Source organism: Schistocerca piceifrons, chromosome 11 (assembly GCF_021461385.2).
Source record: "Schistocerca piceifrons isolate TAMUIC-IGC-003096 chromosome 11, iqSchPice1.1, whole genome shotgun sequence".
NCBI lineage: Eukaryota > Metazoa > Arthropoda > Insecta > Orthoptera > Acrididae > Schistocerca > Schistocerca piceifrons.
In genome coordinates this window covers 121720003-121739157 of record NC_060148.1, presented here as the reverse complement: position 1 = coordinate 121739157, position 19155 = coordinate 121720003, and the positions used below count along the sequence as shown (strand labels likewise).

General features: G+C 40.7%; 1 protein-coding gene across 3 annotated transcripts in view; it reads left to right on the top strand.

The window, feature by feature from the left end:
• Window positions 1-19155, top strand: part of LOC124720520 — a 76601-nt gene that overhangs the window by 21380 nt on the left and 36066 nt on the right. For 2 of the 3 annotated variants that reach the window (XM_047245878.1, XM_047245877.1), the window contains exon 4: window positions 2997-3077. The exons of the other annotated variant lie outside the window; for it this stretch is intronic. In XM_047245878.1, the coding sequence (XP_047101834.1) occupies window positions 2997-3077 (81 nt within the window). The remainder of the gene's footprint in view (window positions 1-2996; window positions 3078-19155) is intronic. 3 annotated transcript variants of the gene reach the window in all.

Below are 19155 nucleotides of genomic sequence, written 5' to 3'. Positions count from 1 at the left end.
CCTCAAGGAGGGCTCACTAAAAATATCTTGAGCTACCTTTACTTCTACTGTAATAAAATCAAATCATATGGAAAGTGTAAGAAAGTTTTATTTAAACTGATTATACACATATACAAGACAATGCCATCTTTTGATGTAAAAAAGTTAGAATTGTGGTTCTGTACCTTAAATGATGAATTCTATGCACATATTCTTTCTGACAAATTGGTTAATTACATTGTCAGCAGGACAAGCAATGTCAGGGTGAGTGTCCAACAGAGCTAAGCCATTAAGACGGATCCTCCTTCATTGTTGACCTCAGCCATGTCTTTGTACACCGCAGTGTTGAAAAACTTCTTTCTACTGTAGCAACAGACAAATATTTGGTACAGCGTGTGCAAAGTAGGATAGTCAGATCTAGGACAGAGAGACAAATCTTGCATAACAAAATCACAATCATTAAGGGCATTTATGCTCGTAGTTTGTATTGAAGAGTCTGTCCCATTAGTCTCTTTTTAATCACAAAGTGTGAGTCGTCTTCAAAATACAGTAGTTCAGTTAAGCACTGGTTTAGTTTATGCACCAGATCATTACCATCATGTTCCAGTAGTTGTGATGGAAAAAGGATGTTGAATTTAAAATCATAAATATATTCTTCAGCAAAATGGTCTCTCATGCCAGTTGTAACATGGTCCAGTGTTGGAATAAAAAGTTACTTTCCAATGTGTCATAGCATCATTATTATGATCGCATTATGGTGAACGTCGAATATAATTTTGCTTTAGCCATTGCCCAATGTCCAAGATATGGTCTTGTAAGATTTTGCTGACTGGATATGTTATGCGCATGTCACTTAGTGAAAATAGATTGATAAGAAACTTCCCCCCCTCTAACCTTCTCCCCCCCACCTCCTCCCCCCCCACCTCCTCCCCCCCCACCTCCTCTCCCCCCCACCTCCTCTCCCCCCCACCTCCTCTCCCCCCCACCTCCTCTCCCCCCCACCTCCTCTCCCCCCCACCTCCTCTCCCCCCCACCTCCTCTCCCCCCCACCTCCTCTCCCCCCCACCTCCTCTCCCCCCACCTCCTCTCCCCCCCACCTCCTCTCCCCCCCACCTCCTCTCCCCCCACCTCCTCTCCCCCCCACCTCCTCTCCCCCCCACCTCCTCTCCCCCCACCTCCTCTCCCCCCCACCTCCTCTCCCCCCCACCTCCTCTCCCCCCCACCTCCTCTCCCCCCCACCTCCTCTCCCCCCCACCTCCTCTCCCCCCCACCTCCTCTCCCCCCACCTCCTCTCCCCCCCACCTCCTCTCCCCCCCACCTCCTCTCCCCCCCACCTTCTCTCCCCCCCACCTTCTCTCCCCCCCACCTTCTCTCCCCCCACCTTCTCTCCCCCCCACCCTCTCTCCCCCCACCCCTCTCCCCCCACCCCTCTCCCCCCACCCCTCTCCCCCCACCCCTCTCCCCCCACCCTCTCTCCCCCCACCCTCTCTCCCCCACCCTCTCCCCACCCACCCCGTCTCCCCCGCCCCAACCGACCACCCCGTCTCCCCCGCCCCAACCGACCACCCCGTCTCCCCCGCCCCAACCGACCACCCCGTCTCCCCCGCCCCAACCGACCACCCCGTCTCCCTCTCACACCCCTCTTCCCACCCCCATCTCTCTACCCTCCCAGCCCCCTTTTTCCCCTCTCCCTCTGTATGACAGTGTCATGTAGGCACAAGACACAGATGCCCTGATACGTCACTCTCTTCGTTTTTCAGTTTCTTGAAGACCCATTAAGGTTGGTTGGTTGTTTCGGGGAAGGAGACCAGACAGCGAGGTCATTGGTCTCATCGGATTAGGGAAGGACGGGGAAGGAAGTCGGCCGTGCCCTTTGAAAGGAACCATCCCGGCATTTGCCTGGAGCGATTTAGGGAAATCACGGAAAACCTAAATTAGGATGGCCGGACGCGGGATTGAACCGTCGTCCTCCCGAATGCGAGTCCAGTGTCTAACCACTGCGCCACCTCGCTCGGTACCCATTAAGGGCTGATGAACCTAGTGTTTGGGTAAAGCAAAATCCTGAACTGAAACACCATGCTGCCGGATCTGAGCATAATGTAAGTTTTCACACAAGCACTCTATTGTGCAGGAAGTGTAGTTAAGAAACTCTAGTTAGATATGTTATTTATAGGGTATTACCAATAGCATTTTAACAGCACTTGTAACAAGCCTATCTTTATGAACCTTGCATGATGAACCTTGCATTAATTTTTTATTGTGATTCTATGTAATGAATGCCTTAAGTACATATTTGGTGTCAACGGAGCAAGGAAGACTTCCTCTTGGAAGTAATTGTTAATCTTGTTACATGTCTGTGTCACAGTGCTGTAACATGTGGAACTGTGAAATGTGATGGGTATATATTCTAGAGTTCCCAGTCACTATTCACTGTAGTATTTACATCATTACTGAAATCCTGCTGTGTAATTCCTTATGATTTTCCCCCAGTACACATGACATAAATTTGCATTGTTCCCTAAAGAGCAGGCACTGAAAATACATGATGATATGGCGAGAAGCTGTGTAAATAACATTAAATTTGGTTAATTTTGATGATAATGTGTGGAATGCCACATTCATTTGATTAATGACCAAAAATTCCTCTTGTTTATGGGTTTACTGTTGGAAGATTACTTGCATCTCTATATTATCTGAGTTTAATTTTGAAATGTTTCCACACACGTATATCAAATTTGTATATGGGAGTACGACCATCCGATAGAGTAGGCCATAGTGCCTCTGAAACCAGAGTGGATTATGTAACAGGTTTAGAAATTGAAAGTATGCCAAATAAATACTGCACAATGGCTGATAGCAAAATCAGGGGCAATAGAACTGATTTGGATGCATTCTGACACACTCTCTTCCCAATTGATAAGTTGGATGATACTAATGAGAAAGGAATATTGAGAGCTGTCATATACACACAGAAGATAGCAACCAGTTATGATTCACAGATTGTTTTCTTCTTTCAGTCTGTTGAACATCCATTGGGAATATCTTGGCCCAATGATTTTATCAAGGAGGATCCTGAATTAAATATAACTGAGAATACTGTAAGTATTTACATCTCTGATGTATTGCATGTATTCAAGTAGTAAGCCTTTTGTTAAGTCTGTAGAGTAAAAGATGCATTGCAGTGGAATTGTCACATATTGTCAGTTTTCTGGAATTTGTTGCTGTTCGTAATTGTCGAGTATTCTTGTACTCCTGCACTTGACTTTCATATCACCTCTCACGTTCTGACTGTTTTAAGTAGAAGTGGTTGGAGACTAGTAGCTGGTATAATCCTGTTCTCTGTAGCCCTTGTTGATATCAACTACATTGTATAATGGTTGTTTGTGATGGTCACGAAATTCACATTTAGATGAAGTGTAAGTTCTAATAGTGTAGGTGATTTGAGAAATATTAGTACTTTCAACAACTTCTGATAAATAGAATTCAAAAGAACACTGGCTGTTCTTATATTTTGTGTGAATCATAGTTATTCTTGAGTTTGTCGTAAAATTTTTTTGGGATTTGAAAAACAGAGATGAAATTTGTGGGTTCTAGATCAGCCCCGATATGTTGACCACAACCTGTACATATTGTGGCAGCTTCAATGGTACCTGTTGTATTACTTATAAAATTTTCATTCGTATAAAAACTCTGTGTATGTCTTATGTCTTTTGGTGAATGACTATACATAGCTGAAGCCATGTATGACCTCACCGTTTGAGTCCTGGCAGATCTAAAGAAGAAAGATTATTTTTTAAATATGCTTTATGACCTTGCTAAGGGAAGGAAAAGCTCACATTGATAAACGTGTCACAGGAATGAAATTAGACAAGTATTGGGGAGCATTCAACACACATTTGCGAAGGTTGGGTACTGGCTCACTCTTGATCTCATTGTTCATAAACAAACTTGTTGCAGTTACAACGCATTCTTCAGGCACGAAATGTTGGCTTCTTCAACACAGAAATGTATGGTGGTTATACAAGAATACAGGTCAAGGAACCAAATGATCATGCTAGGAACAGCTCAGAGAGTGTGTAAAGGAGAGTAGCTGGTTCACAGCTAACAGGCCAAGACTTTGTCACAGAGACTCATGTTATGCCATTTTAAACAAATGAAAGGGATGCATTGGCATCGCAAGTAGACAGGACAGTAAGTGAAACAGTAGGAGTGTTGTTCCACAAGAAGGGTTTTACAGAAATGAGAATGCCATGCATAGTAGTCAGGGATGTGCATATGAGGAGTTTGGCTAAAACAGTGATCTGTAGTGTGTCCTAGGGCATAGCTGTAGTTATCAAAGTGGCTGGATTGCCATGAAAATACAAAAAGCCATATTGGCCTTTGTATGCAGCCCAAGAGATCACAAGCCGAGCAGTATGTCTCCATGGCACCAGGGCCAGAGGTTCAGGGATAGTGTCCACTGCATGGAGTGCTGCTCCCATAGCAAGCATTCAGAACAGTGTGTTGCTGATTGTGTGGTTTGGAATACCATGTCATGTGGTTGGCACTGAAATCACTGACATGTACCCCACTTGTTATTTTGAAAATATGTAACTTAGATTAACCCTTTCCACTCCAATGTCGAGTGCCATTGTTTTCCGCTCGGATGTCGAGCCTCATTCAACACGACTTTTCTAAGCTCTCAGACATATTTTGAGTCTACTAGGCATTATTGCTGCAGTGTGCTGCCATCTAGGAGAACTAGTGTTAACCCTGTCTCGAACAGTAGCAGCTGTGTTAAGTCAAAGATTGTAATTATTACGTTCAAGTCCACGCGCTCAAAATGGCTAGTTCTTCTTGTAGTCCTTTCTGAGGAAGAGATTTTAGATCTTTTGGAGCACTCTAAGTAAAAACGAGAGTGAAAATTATTTTGATTATGATAGTGATTCTTTTCAAAACAATTCGAGTGACAATGACAAAGAAAACAGCGGCAATGTGCATGTTTCTAGTGATTCAGCAGAGATTCGTGGCGAATGTAGAGCGACACTGACACTGACTTCACAGATTTTCCTTTTGACGAATTAAAGTGGGGTTTTATAACAGAAAGTAGTTCTGTTCCATCATCGCCCATCGGATTCTTTCAATTAATTTTTACAGATAACATATTTCAACAAATAGCAGATGAAACGAATAGGTATGCTACATCAAAAATACGTAAAGTGACACCACTTCCACAACATTCTGCATGATTGGACTGTTACTATGGAAGAAATGAAACACTTCCATGGTGTGCTGTTGAATATGGCATTACAAAAGTGTAAGAACTTGCAGGACCTTTTTTCAAGAGAATGGTTACAATCATCCAACTTCTTTCCAGACTGTTTTAGTCGCCAACGATTTATGCAAATTTTCTGGGCACTTCATGTCTTTAATCCGACGAGTGCTACACATGTCAACAGTCAGGTTCAGTCACGTCTGAGTAAAGTGACAAATGTACTGAATTACTTGTCTGGCACGTTTCTCAAAATTTATCGACAATATCAGTATTTAGCTGCTGATGAATCTACAGTATCGTTCAAGGGTTGTGTATTATTCAAAATGTACAATCCTCAAAAACCAACAAAATGGGGACTCAGAGTTTATGTAATTTCGGATTCATCAAATGGTTATATCTGCAGTTTGATACCCTATTTTGGTGCTGTAACAACTGAGGCATTGATTTGTCCACACTTGAATTTTTCTGAGAGAATAGTTCTTCAGCTGCTAGCTAATATCAGAAATGCTACAGGGCAATCAGGGTATCATTTGTACACTGACCATTTTTATACAAATGTTGTATTAGCTTATGAGCTGTTGAAACAGAACATTCATCTCAGGAACGATTCAGGCCAATCGCAAAAATCTTCCAGCTGCAGTCAAGAAAGGAGCTCTGTGTCTAAGGAAGCACGAAATAAAATGCCTCTGCAACAACAAAATGATGGTTCTGGCACGGCAAGATAAACGAACAGTTCTCATGCTTTCTACAAAAGCCAATAACTCAGTGTCAGTTATAGAAAGGAGAAACAGAAAGGAAAGGGAAGAAATAAAGAAACCAAATGTGATTATTGATTATACTTGAAAGACGGGTAGAGTTGATCGATCTGACCATTTTACTTCCAGTTACGGTTTTCTAATGAAAAGTCTCAAGTGGTGGCGAAAACTATACTTCTGGTGGTTGAAGGTAGAACTTGTAAACAGCTATTTACTATACAAGAACCATTGTAAGAAAAATAACTTGACAATACCGTCTCACAAAGCATTCTGTAAAAGTGTTATAAGACGATTAGTTGCCGAAGGAAGAACTCGAGGAGAGAAACGAGGACATCGTTCAACTTCTGATGACGGGGAACACTTGAATGGAAAGTTGCACATTATCAACAAGCTTCCTGGGAACAAGCATAAGGACTGTGCAGTGTGCTCAGACAGAAATAAGAAAGGTGGCAGGTGCGAAACTGTGTATTACTGCGAAACATGCTCAGGAAACCCAGCTCTCCACCCTGAAGAGTGTTTCAAAAAATACCACACAATGGAAAGTTTTGTACTGTAAAAGCTTACGTAAATATATGAATGAAAGCACACATTTTGTTTTAATGTATGCCCCAATTGTTTACCAGGGACCACATTGTTTCCACAAAGAAATCCGTGTAAATCTCTGCGGTGCACTGCCGCCCAGGCAGCAGCGATTTAAATAAGAGCACGCGGAGCCGCCATGTGTCTGCCTTATGGAGTGCAAAGGGTTAAACAGTGGTAGACATCTGAGAAATCTATGAACAGGCTGTGTGACCGTAACAGTGATCCTGAGTAGTACATGCAGTTGTGCAGTGAATATCTTAGCTCTGTCAGCTAGAGGGACATGCAACCTTTGTGGTCTTGGGAGCATAAAATGCAAGAGCTTAATAATGATGCAGAAAAATAGGGCTGACCATTTTGATAGTGACACATGGCCAGCAAGATTCTGTATTAATTGAGGAATTGGGAATTTTATTAGGTAATTGCATGAGAAGCTAGAGCAAGCTATCAAGATAACAAAGTAGAAATTCAGTGCCATGCTGCTACATCTGTTACTGGTAGGTTCAAACAACACACAAGTATAACGGACATCCTTCAGGAACTCAAATGAGAATTCCCAGAGGGAAGGTGATGTTCCTTCTAGAAACACTATTGAGAAAATTTAGAGAACTGCCATTTGAAGCTGACTGGTGAACGATTTTGTTGTTTCCAACATACACAGCACATAAGGACTATGAAGGTGAAATTTGAGAAGTCAGGGCTGATTGAGAGGCACATATACAGTCTTTTTCACTCATATTTGTGAGTGGAATGGGAATGGAAATGACTAGCAGGGTTATGGAGTACCTTTCGCGATGTGCCATTAAGTGGATAGCGGAGTATAGATCTATGTGGAAATACTTGGTAAAATAAGTAGCTGACCAATGTAGTAGGAGCAACAATGATATTTTTCATAGCAGTAAATGTACATATACATACATACAAAATAATCTATTACTAGTTCCCTTAATTAGCCATGTGAGTAGATTAGCACTAGTCACAAACAGCTGGTTGTCACTACACTTCACAGAGATAAATTCCTGTGGGAGCTTCTGCCTTAAGATTTGCAGTGTGGCTCATCCCACATCCATCCACATCTTCATTTATGGAATGCAATGTGTAAATTAAAGAATGAACAAATGAACAACGTTCACACCATATCTCTAGCCAGAACAGAGGTTACAGTGTTGAAAGCAAATTTAATTTTCTGAAAAACATTCTGAAACATTCAACAATAAGTGCAACCCATCAAGACAAATTAAGATCATCATATTTCACTGAAAGAAGTTATACCTGTATAAGCAATTCCTCAGGATGTTTAAAATCATCAGATTTCGCAAGGCTATAACTTTATTTATTACAAAGGTACAGAATTGGGGTCAGATTTTTACCTCTATACATGCCTGCAAAACCTTTATTTACAAAGGAAACATATGATTTTCTCATTGCTCACATTTTGTGTGTGTGCACATACAACATTAAGATACTTTTCACAGCTGTGTTTAGGACCAGATTCGTCATTTACTGATCACAAATATCAAAATCCTTTTCTACACATTTAAGCATCCAGACAATAGACTTGATCCATGCATTTGCAATCATGTCAGTTTAGGAAACTCACTGCTGTTCCCATGTAGCATCATAATTCATAGAGTGTTGTTGGAAGAGGAGGCACATAGGTAGAGCCTTTCACAAACTCCCACCAATAAAAAAGATACCATACTGTGAGATGAAGAAAATGTCAAGGTCAGTTCTGCAGCCCCTTTAGCTGATCAATGCAGGTTCCAATGCAGTGGTGTACCATCTATATGAAAAATTATATTTCTGATAATTTCCCATCTCTTCTGTTTTTTGGCCATCTATGTGTTTTCTAATATTGTCAACTTTCTTCAGTTTGTTACAGAATTCACTTCTCTTCAGATCCAGTTCAGTGTTAATCTCGTCAAACTGTTCATCACATTACTTACGTTTAGTAATAACTCCTGATCACTACCAATGATCACTACCAACAAACTTCCTGCCCCATATTGCACAGCACTTTACCCTTATTAATGTTGCAGCTACCAGTTCAAGTCATCCCTTGAGGACTCATTTTATAAGATGGAAAAGCAATCAGAAATGACCTGCTACTGGAAGAAGTAGACACTACTGGTTACACAGTAAATGAAACATACTGCGTACAATTCCTTGGTGTCTGCTTGGGTTTCAATTGAAATGGGGTCCAAAAATTGGTAAACTTGTCAAGTTGATCCCCTCAGCTTTACTCACCTACAGGCAATTACGATGGCATCTTTTGGTGTTTTCACTTGTTTTTGGAATTATCTTCTGGGAAAACCAACCAGAAATAAATAAAATATTAATGTTATTTAATGTAAAAGGCAATAGGGAGTTCCATAGTGACATGTAGATGCAGAGTGTTCACATCACATTCCTACTACAAGCTTGTATAGGATAAATACTGTTCATTGCTGCCATGCACTATTAAATTATCCTATAGGTTAGGACTGAGTGAAAGCGTGCTGGGAAGCATTTCTGCATGTAGACACTCTGGAGGAACATTCATTAATTGCAGGGCAGAGAGATATGAGCTTTTTGGTTAACTCGTTCTCATGCTGGTGCCTCCTTAATTTATTATCAGTCTGAATGCCTAAGAACTTAACTCTTGGAACCTCATCCAGTGTCTGTCATTGATATCTCCTTGTATCTGTAAGTCATTTGAATTTGTTTGGAATTGCATGATGTACGTTTTTGTAAGTATAAAGGTTGAATTTTTGTGCTGTTGCCTGTAAACCAGTTGCAAGCATGTTCCATTATTCTCCTGGCTGTTTCTAGTATGAATGTGTTTGGCGATTATCAGTGTACTTGTTATCGGCAAGCATTGCAGATTTTGAAGGCATCTCCAATGGTTTTAGCACAACATTTATGTAGGTCTGGATAAATCAAGTGCTGAACCCTGTGGGACATCATATGTATTGTTTCCCCATTCTGTATTCAGTTTTCCTCTCAAGGTATCATTTATTACTATGAACCAGTTTATTGTTGCTAAGCTGAGATTCAGTTCTTGTAAGTGTTATTCATTTAACACCACAACACTTGTAGTTTCCCTGAGTAAATGGAGATTAAGGCTTTAATGTGATGCCAATAAGTTTTTTCCACTTCTACGTGACTTGTACAGTTACAGTATGAAAAAGTCATCCCAGCATTTGGAGACTGCTGTAAATAGTGAAGGAGAACATTTCGTTGATTATTTAAGTCTCTCTTATTTGTATCTGTTATATATTAAAATTTGGGAAATATGCCATGAAATACGAACCAAATAATTGCTGGAAATAAGTACATATGTCTTACCTTTTTTCATTTTATTGGTAAACTGTGTTTCCTTTCATCTCTGTCTAACCAGTATGTATAATGTTCAAAACAACACTTGGTCTGTTAAGCCCAGTGTCTGAGTACAGATGTTGCAAACACGGATTGGTATTGTACATATCTTTTGCAACACAGTTAACTCAATGGATGTGCGCTAAGTCTTCAATGATGAATCATATTGTCTTTAGTTGTCGAGTTTATAAAGAATTTAATATTTTCTCATAAAAATTCTGATCTGCAAGTAAGGTTATGGCTGAGTAAATGTCAGAACATTTTTAAGTTCTTGTCATAAAATGATGTCGCTCTGTTGAGAGGTTAATGTAATCTGTCCACTATTGATTCTCATAATATTTGAGGAGTAGTGTTTGGGTCAGCTGTGTTGTGGCACTTAACCAACATAAAAGCTAATTACTCTTGTTGTGAAGTATTGGTTTAAATAATTTTAATGAACAATCCGTAGGGTGCATTGAAATATTTTGTAGGTTATCAACTAAATTTGTTTACTTCATTGTGGAAATGACTGAACTACTAAATATCCACCAATTGATGTTAGAAATAATTTGATTTTGTTGTATGATCAGTAGGCCTGGTAGTTGCAGTGGATAGAGATACAATTATTTCTTAATGGAATACAACAGTATACTTACACATTAAAGGTAAGTGGAATAAAAAGACAATTCAGCTGAGGAAAGAGTGATTCCAAGTTTCCTCTTGGGCAATAACATGTATGAAAAGTGAGTTTCATTCATTGTTATAGTAACAGTTCCTTTTCTAAATGATTGATAATGGGTTCACACAATTTGCTGTGTGGAATTAAAGGTAGATTCTGAAAGAATCCTTTAAAATTACGTATAAATCATAAATTATTTGAATTGCACCCTTCCTTTAAAATCCAAATACATAAGGAATATGTTAAATTAGGCATGCAATAACTGTATCTAAAACTTGAAATCTTGAAGATAAAAGTCAAAAACTAATTGCATTTGGGACACCATAGATTCTATTCACAGCTCACACAAATAGCATTATTCATAATGCAATTTTTGATACTCAAAAAAACTAAAACTATACATAGATCATACAATTTAAATACATAAGTCTTTCAGTTTTTTATTATATTACATTTTCTTCTAAAAGATTCATCTTGCAACACAGTCATAGGTCCCAATTTTAAAGACAAGTAATATCTGTTGCTTTTTAAATGATCATTGGTTAATTTATTAATGTTAAAATTTGTTCTTTTCTAATAAAAAGTGCTGTCACTTTTGTATTTTGTGAAAAAATTGTAGTCTTTGGAATGGGTTTCAAAAACATTATCATAGGTTCTGCATTTTCGGAGATGCCACAGAAATTGTTTTATACCTCTCTCTTTTAAAATTTCTACAGTGACAAACAATCCAGGATTTATCAGATCAACATGCACATCCTTTGACAACATCTGTTGCTATTGTGTCTTCGTCTGCAGCATTTGATCCCCGCAAGAATCATTTTCCACCTCTGAATACCAAGCACATCTTCGATGGGTTGCATCCTTAGTTAAGAGAAGATGTTTGGTTTTTTCAAGCTTCAGGGTTTTTGTGACAATAATATTATTGTAGCTTAAGGTAAAAAAACAATAATAGTTTTGAATGTGAGCAAAAATGTTTGAGCTGAATGTGAGTTACACTCACTCAGTTGTCCAGAAACGCATCTTCCAGTACCATAAAACATGGTTTTTACTTGAATCTGAGTTTGTGCACATTTATAAAAATCTGTAGCTCAGCCAGCATACCATTTTCTGTGTTTCATCTGGTTCCACACTCCTCTCCTCATTGTACCATCAATAGCATCCATGATGACTTTACCATGTCATGCAGCAAAGAATAACAGTCCATTTCCACTTTTAATACTTTTGAACACAAACTGGATAATGTGTACTTGTTTTCAAATAGAGAAGTATGGCCATCTCAACGAATTGTCAACTTTTTTGAGATGCGAGATCTTCTTATTTACATCAGGTATTATTTATAAGACAACACAGCAACAGAAACTGTTTCATGTGTTAGATCTCATTAGTGATGATGGCATGATAAAATGTTCCTGCAGCATCCAGGTGCAACCTGTGAAGCCTGTACTTATTCATGTTATGAATGAGCACTTAGACTTTTGTCTTTGTTCATCATAGACACACTATCTACAAAGTCAGTCTGTAGATCTCCAGATTTAAGAAATCCATTTTGCAAATTGTGAGTTTTCTATGAAGCAGTGAAATATTAAATATAAAATTTCCTTATCAATTTATAACACTACATCAGTGATGGTACCATTAGCTTCTGCATATTTTTGTTGCCTGTCAACATCAATCCATTTTTTCCATTTTACTTATTTGTCAGTCAACTTCATTATTTAATGTGGAGTGATGTTTAGGAGCTATAGCTTTTACACTTTATACATGAGTTCGTAGTACACATGAATTAACAATAGACTACATGTTCCAGTAACTCCTTACCTCTTAAAAAATGCTCTTTTCAGTGTCATTTTTCAGTGCATTCACCAGATAATAAGAGTTGGCATGATACCTTCATACATACATTGAGGTGTATTCAAAACCAACAAAATGTGTAATGAATGAAAGTATTTTTTATTTGTCCTATTTCTGTCTCTGCCTAAAATTGCTTATAAGCTCCCTGAGCTGAAAATACCATGTAGTGTTTTTACAAAACTCTGTGTATCTTTGTCTTCAGATCTTTAAATATTTATGTCAAGTGCTTCACAGATTGTCACCTCTGGCAGCAAACATGATTAATTTAAACTTAAAATGCCTCTAACACTGTAGCAAAAAAAAATGTATTTTGTAACATGGTCTATGCAGTTCAAATCAGCACACAGGAAGTGTCATACTGATCAGTACATCAGGTATGTAATGTGAAGACAAAGATTCTTCATATCATTGTAATTAACTGAGCAACCATCACAGCCTATACCCACACAGTTCTCCAGGGACAGAGAAAGGCTTTCCATTCTCCTTAGAATTGTAGTACCTAATACTTCACCAGTAATGCTACGCTCTTCATCTTGACACGTCAGGTTCATCGTCAGTGTTTCCACTACAATCCTTGTCTACATCTACATCTACATCTACATGACTACTCTGCAATTCACATTTAAGTGCTTGGCAGAGGGTTCATCGAACCACAATCATACTATCTCTCTACCATTCCACTCCTGAACAGCGCGCGGAAAAAATGAACACCTAAATCTTTCTGTTCGAGCTCTGATTTCTCTTATTTTATTTTGATGATCATTCCTACCTATGTAGGTTGGGCTCAACAAAATATTTTCGCATTCGGAAGAGAAAGTTGGTGACTGAAATTTCGTAAATAGATCTCGCCGCAACGAAAAACGTCTTTGCTTTAATGACTTCCATCGCAATTCGCGTATCATTTCTGCAACACTCTCTCCCCTATTACGTGATAATACAAAACGAGCTGCCCTTTTTTGCACCCTTTCGATGTCCTCCGTCAATCCCACGTGGTAAGGATCCCACACCGCGCAGCAATATTCTAACAGAACAAACGAGTGTAGTGTAAGCTGTCTCTTTAGTGGACTTGTTGCATCTTCTAAGTGTCCTGCCAATGAAACTCGAAAATCTTTTGTGTAATTTGCCGTCACCATCAACATATCTAGCAGCTAAATTCAGTTGGGCGATGTGCACTATGTACATAGTCTCATCGAAGATTATGCTTTAATAACGAGAATCTTTGATTTCCTCCAGTAATCTCGATAACATCACTGTTTCACAGCACGAAATAAGTTTGTTACACTTTGTTTTACATATGCAAGTGGCATTCGCTTTAGTGGTCTCAAGGTGATGTTTTAGTTGCAAGTCTCCAGCGTCAGTTCTAAATGTTAGAAGAGCTTAGAAGTTTCCTGTGTTACTCACTACTCACTATACTCTCACGATCATTATCATTTTCTAATAGACTCCCATCATGTCTAAGCCCCCCCCCCCCTCAGGGGAATATTTTGCTTTCCATGAGATATGATTGTTTTTATTATAGGTACAAGACAGTCTCAGTCTTCCCTAATGTTTTCCATTCTCTGTCTTGATATTGATTTATGACACAAAGTTTGCATTCCTCGTGTTGCCAAAAATAATTTTGCATCTATTGATACTTCAATATGGTACTTGAGCTGAGAGTGAGTCTCATGGTCCCCATCTTTACCAGTAAGTTTGGCAAACTTTGATAGTGGTTCAGTCACAAGTTTCTTGGCAATAGTGGATTTCTTTCCTCCAGCCATTTTATTGTTCACAAAAAGTGAACAGTTAATGCAAAAAAGTCCCTTTTTAACTTGGGAGAACACCAGCCACGGATACTGTTTAAAATGATTATCATGCACTTGCCTATGTTCAACCCGCCCTTCCTTGTTGTGCTCAGAAGTAGGAAAGACAACCTTTTCCAGGTTTCCTTGGAGCTGTGAGAAGCTTGTGTTTTATATCATCAATAATATCCTGATGGTAATACATCCTATTAATTGCCAATATCTGTGTGATTGAAGGAATCGGTCAATGAACTTCGTTGTGGAAGTTTTGACAAAGTGCTGGGCTGTGCCTTTACATCTAGTGGTGTTTTTGCAGATGAATGCTGACCAGAATCATCAGATGTTTCTACTTTCTTTTCTTTATTACATATCAATCCATTTTATTATATTGTTACAATGTAGGTAAATTAGATGCCAATTATTCTCGAATAAATACTTTATTCGCACTGAAAAATGTATCGCTGGTACCCTTAGCACTAATACACTCTTGGCGACTCTCCCAGATTTCTAATATCACTGAGCACAATACTGACTGAAGTCCGTGCTAATAGCCAGTAATGCAGTTGTTCACTTATTATCACTTCCAAGTTATCGCGAAGATTGTAGCTTTCAAACTGACTACCTGGCAGCGACTCTGCTTCTCATATATATGTGGCTCAGTTGTTTTGAGAACATTCGCTGCCAGAATGTCAAATGTACTTTTGGCCACTTCTAAGTCACACTGGTGAAGTTGCCCCCTGAGCTAGGTGTTCAACAGATGCTTGTCTAAGTCACATGGCAGTGGCAGCTACAGCAGGGTTAAGATTAACGACAAAATTAGTAAATGAGGGCAAGGCTCTCACATTCCCACAAACACGGAAGAGCCAAATACAGATAGAGAAAAGCTTACAATATTGGTTTCCACACAGAAAGACACAGTAAAAGGAAATTACTGACACAAATATATTTATGAACCTGCTAATATTGCTACTGCAGAAGTGCTGTATTTGTTCTGCACACATTGTACCACTCGGTTAGCTTTTTTTTTTTTTTTTTTTTTTTTTTTTTTTTTTTTTTTTTTTTTTTTTTTTTTTTTTTTTTTTTTTGACAACAAATGCCATGAGAATCTTTCAGTTGAGTGGCCCAAAAAATGAATTTATGCCACTGCTTTTGTGGGTATAAATTTGTGATACTGGATATGGTGGATGCAGAGAAAGTCCACCCATCAGGTAGGAGATTTCAGAAAAATCATGGAAGAACAAATATGGATGTAACAATAGCGAAATAGCTGTAAACTTAACTTTGGTGGCATGCATAGATATTCACTGACAGCTATAATTGTACCAAGAGTGTGACTGCATCATTAGACCAGGATAAGTGAAGGAGAGTAAACCAGCCATGAGTCTTTACTCTGTTGCACATAAAACAAGTGGTCACTGCTTTTTACATCAAAGGCCATTCCTTGTGCCTGTTCATTATGGCGGAAAATTTCTCTTTAGTTTTGGGTTCCTAGGACAACGACCATGGGTGTCCAGATAGCATATGTGAGTTGTTTTCTATGACTTCTGAAGGATTGCTAGTGGTGCAAGCAAAACAGTTATATTTATTTTTATTTGTACAGATTTAGGACAAATTCAGAATTACATTCAATTGTGAAATAATTAAATTTGGAACTTACATAGCATCCATAATTCACCGACATCACTACTGGGACTGTGGCACTGGAGGGAAGCAGAAAGTTGTCATGATATGTTACATGTTTTCTATTTTGTACAATAATGATATAGCATTGTTTTGCAGAATGAAGAAATGTTTATTTAAGGAAAAGTAGTGGACTTCTTGGCTTCACCTGGGTGTGCATTTACTCCAGTTCTAACACCCTCGACCTGCATTCCCTTCCACTCCATTCTCTGTCCATGCACCCCCCCCCCCCCTCCCCAGGGGCCTTTTAGGGTGATTCATTGGCTGAAAAGGTCAAAGTGATGGTATACGGATGCAATGTGAAACCGTAGGTCCCTCCCCCTTCTGGTGCTTAAAGTATCCGGAATTGGGGCACGTCATTGCATTGCAGCACTATCCTTATCTGTAGAGATTGTGGATGAGTATCTCTTGCAAATGCCTCGTGTGCCTCTGCCCCCATCTGTGTCCACAGTGGAAAGCACCACACTCCCTGCTCGCCAGATTACACTGTTTTCTAGGGAGTGAAGAAGGTACAAGAATACAAGACTCTGGACAAACCTACTGACAAAGAGGCCAAAAGGAAAGCATGTACACTATGTCATATGCTACAGCTACAAAGACATTTCCCTTTTGTTGATGGTATTTGTGTCTGTTACTCTTTCTGTAGTGGGCCCTCAGGCCATCCCCCACCCCCTGATGGTTTGACTGCTCCCCTTCTCTTCCCATCCACCAGGGACGTTTGGCTCCACCTCCCAGCCTGAGATGACTAAGCTTTTTCTGGCTTCTCTTGCCAGGAAGGGATCCTTGGGGACATTTCCTTCCCTGGGTTGCACAGATCTACAACTGGACACCAGCAACTGGCTGAAGGCGCCACAGGCTGTTGGTCACACTGCTTTACGATAATCATTTTTATCTGAAACTGATTCAGAGAAGCCCTTGGCATCATCAAAATCCTCTAAGGAGAGAAAAGACAAGAAGAGTAGTTCAAGGAGGAGGACCTTCCAGTGGACCCCCACACTGGCAGATCCCACCTGTTCAACTCCTGTGGCCAAGGCAAAGATTCCAGCAACCCCTGAGGCCCCAGTTTGCTCCACACAATGGAACTCGGAATGGAGTTTGCGCAGATGTTGTGGATACACAGTTTAGCAAACTTTTGCCTCTTGATACACCTTTGGAGGCTGTGGCTGTTTGGGTAAAGTGCATTTCAGCATAGTACTGTCTGCAGTGTTTACATCCCTTCTGATGATAAAGCATCTCATGACATATTGTTTGCATTGGTTTCCCAGCTCCCCCCCCCCCCCCCCCCCCCAACTTTCCTAATTTTGGGCAGTTTCAATGAACATAACTCTTTGTAGCTTTTAACTATGATCACTGGCCATCGTAAGGACCTGCAGCTCAGGGTGGCCGTCGGTTCGAGGTGCTACAGTCTGGAACCGAGAAACTGCTACCGTCGCAGGTTTCTATCCTGCCTCAGGCATGGATGTGTGTGATGTCCTTAGGTTAGTTAGGTTTAAGTAGTTGTAAGTTCTATGGATTCATCAGTGTCCTAACCCTCTGCCCTGATAGAGCACCAGGGCCAGGTCACATTCACAAGCATCATATCCTTGCCATCTGTAACTGGATCTGGAGCGAGGACCAGTTCTCATTGCAAGAATTAGAAAGCATCATTGTGCTGAAAGTGAGTAGGCACCTCTAGAGATGGGCAGTTATCGCCCAGTAAGTTTCACCAATGTTTTCTGTAAATTGCTTGAATGCGCAGAGAGCTGACAGTTGTGTGGCTCTTTGAGTCTTGGTCTTCTGGCTGCATCCCAGTGTGATTTTTGCCAAGGCTGTTCCATTACTGATAATATGGTTTGCCTGCAGTCTGCCAGCCAATCAGCTTTTGCCCAATGTCAGTGCATTGTAGCTGTCTTCTTTGACCTGCAAAAGCTGTGTGACACCAGGAGGTGACACCATATCTTTGCTGCCTTACACAAGTGGGGTCTGTGGGAGCCACTCCCAATTTTTATCTAGAATTTCCTGTCACAGTGTATGTACTGGGTTCTAGTTGGTGCTTCCCACAACACTCCACATATCCAAGAGAATGAAGTCCTGCAGGGCTCTGTACTGAGTGTCCCTGTCTTTCCACAAGCCATCAGTGGTCACCTCCAGCTGTGAGGTCATCAGTAGCAGAGGTCATGAGTATCACCCTCCTTGTATGCTGACTATTTCTGCCTCTTACTATTGCTCCTCTAGTGTGTGTGTCACTGAATGTAGACTGCAAGGTGGCATACGAAAGACGTGGTCATGGGCACTCGCCCATGGCTTTTCGTTTTCAGCTGCCAAGACCCATGTGATGGTTTTCTGTCAACATTGTATGGTTCATCCACAAACAGAACTTTATTTTGATGACAGACTTCTCAATGAGGCAGGAACTTACTGCTTTTTAGGACTGGTCTTTGAGTCTTAGTTGGCATGAAATCCCAATCTTTGGCAGTGTAAGTGTAAGTGCTTGCTGCACCTCAGTACACTTCGTCACCTGAGTAACACCAGCAGGGGTGCAGAGTGCACTGCCCTTCTGCAGCTTTACAAAGCCATGATACAACCCTGTCTTGGTGATGGGAGTCTGGTATGTGGTTTGGCATGATCCTCGGCCTTGTGGATACAGGATCTGATGCACCACTGTGGGGTTTGATTTGCAACAGGAGCGTTTTGAACTAGTCTTGTAGACAGATTACTCATGGAGGCTGGGGTTCATTCATTGTGGTGTCAGGAGATGATGCCTCAGTGGCTGACTTAGTTTTATGTTTAATTCTTGAGGAGGGCTTTTACCACTCTGTTTAAGGGAGGGCAACTTAACCTTATTGCCTCATTGAGGGGTGGGCAGAACACTCTGTTGCCTCCTCCATCTTTCTCTCCCTCTCCCTCCACCCTCTTCCCCTCACCCTACCCCCCCTCTCCCTCCCTCTTCCCCTCTCCCTACCCCCCTCTCCCTCCCTCCCTCCCTCCCTCCCTCCCTCCCTCCCTCCCTCCCTCTCTCTCTCTCTCTCTCTCTCTCTCTCTCTCTCTCACTTCCCTTCCTGCCCCCCACTCTCTGTCTCCCTCCACCCTCTCTCCCCCCTCCCTCTCTCTCCCCTCACCCCACACTCTCTCTCCCCTCACCCCACCGTCTCTCTCCCCTGATTTGGATGCATTCTGACACTCACTCTTCCCAATCGATAAGAATCTCTGCAAAGTTGGATGATAATCATAAGAAAGGAATATTGAGAGCTGTGTCATACACACAGAAGTTAGCAAGCAGTT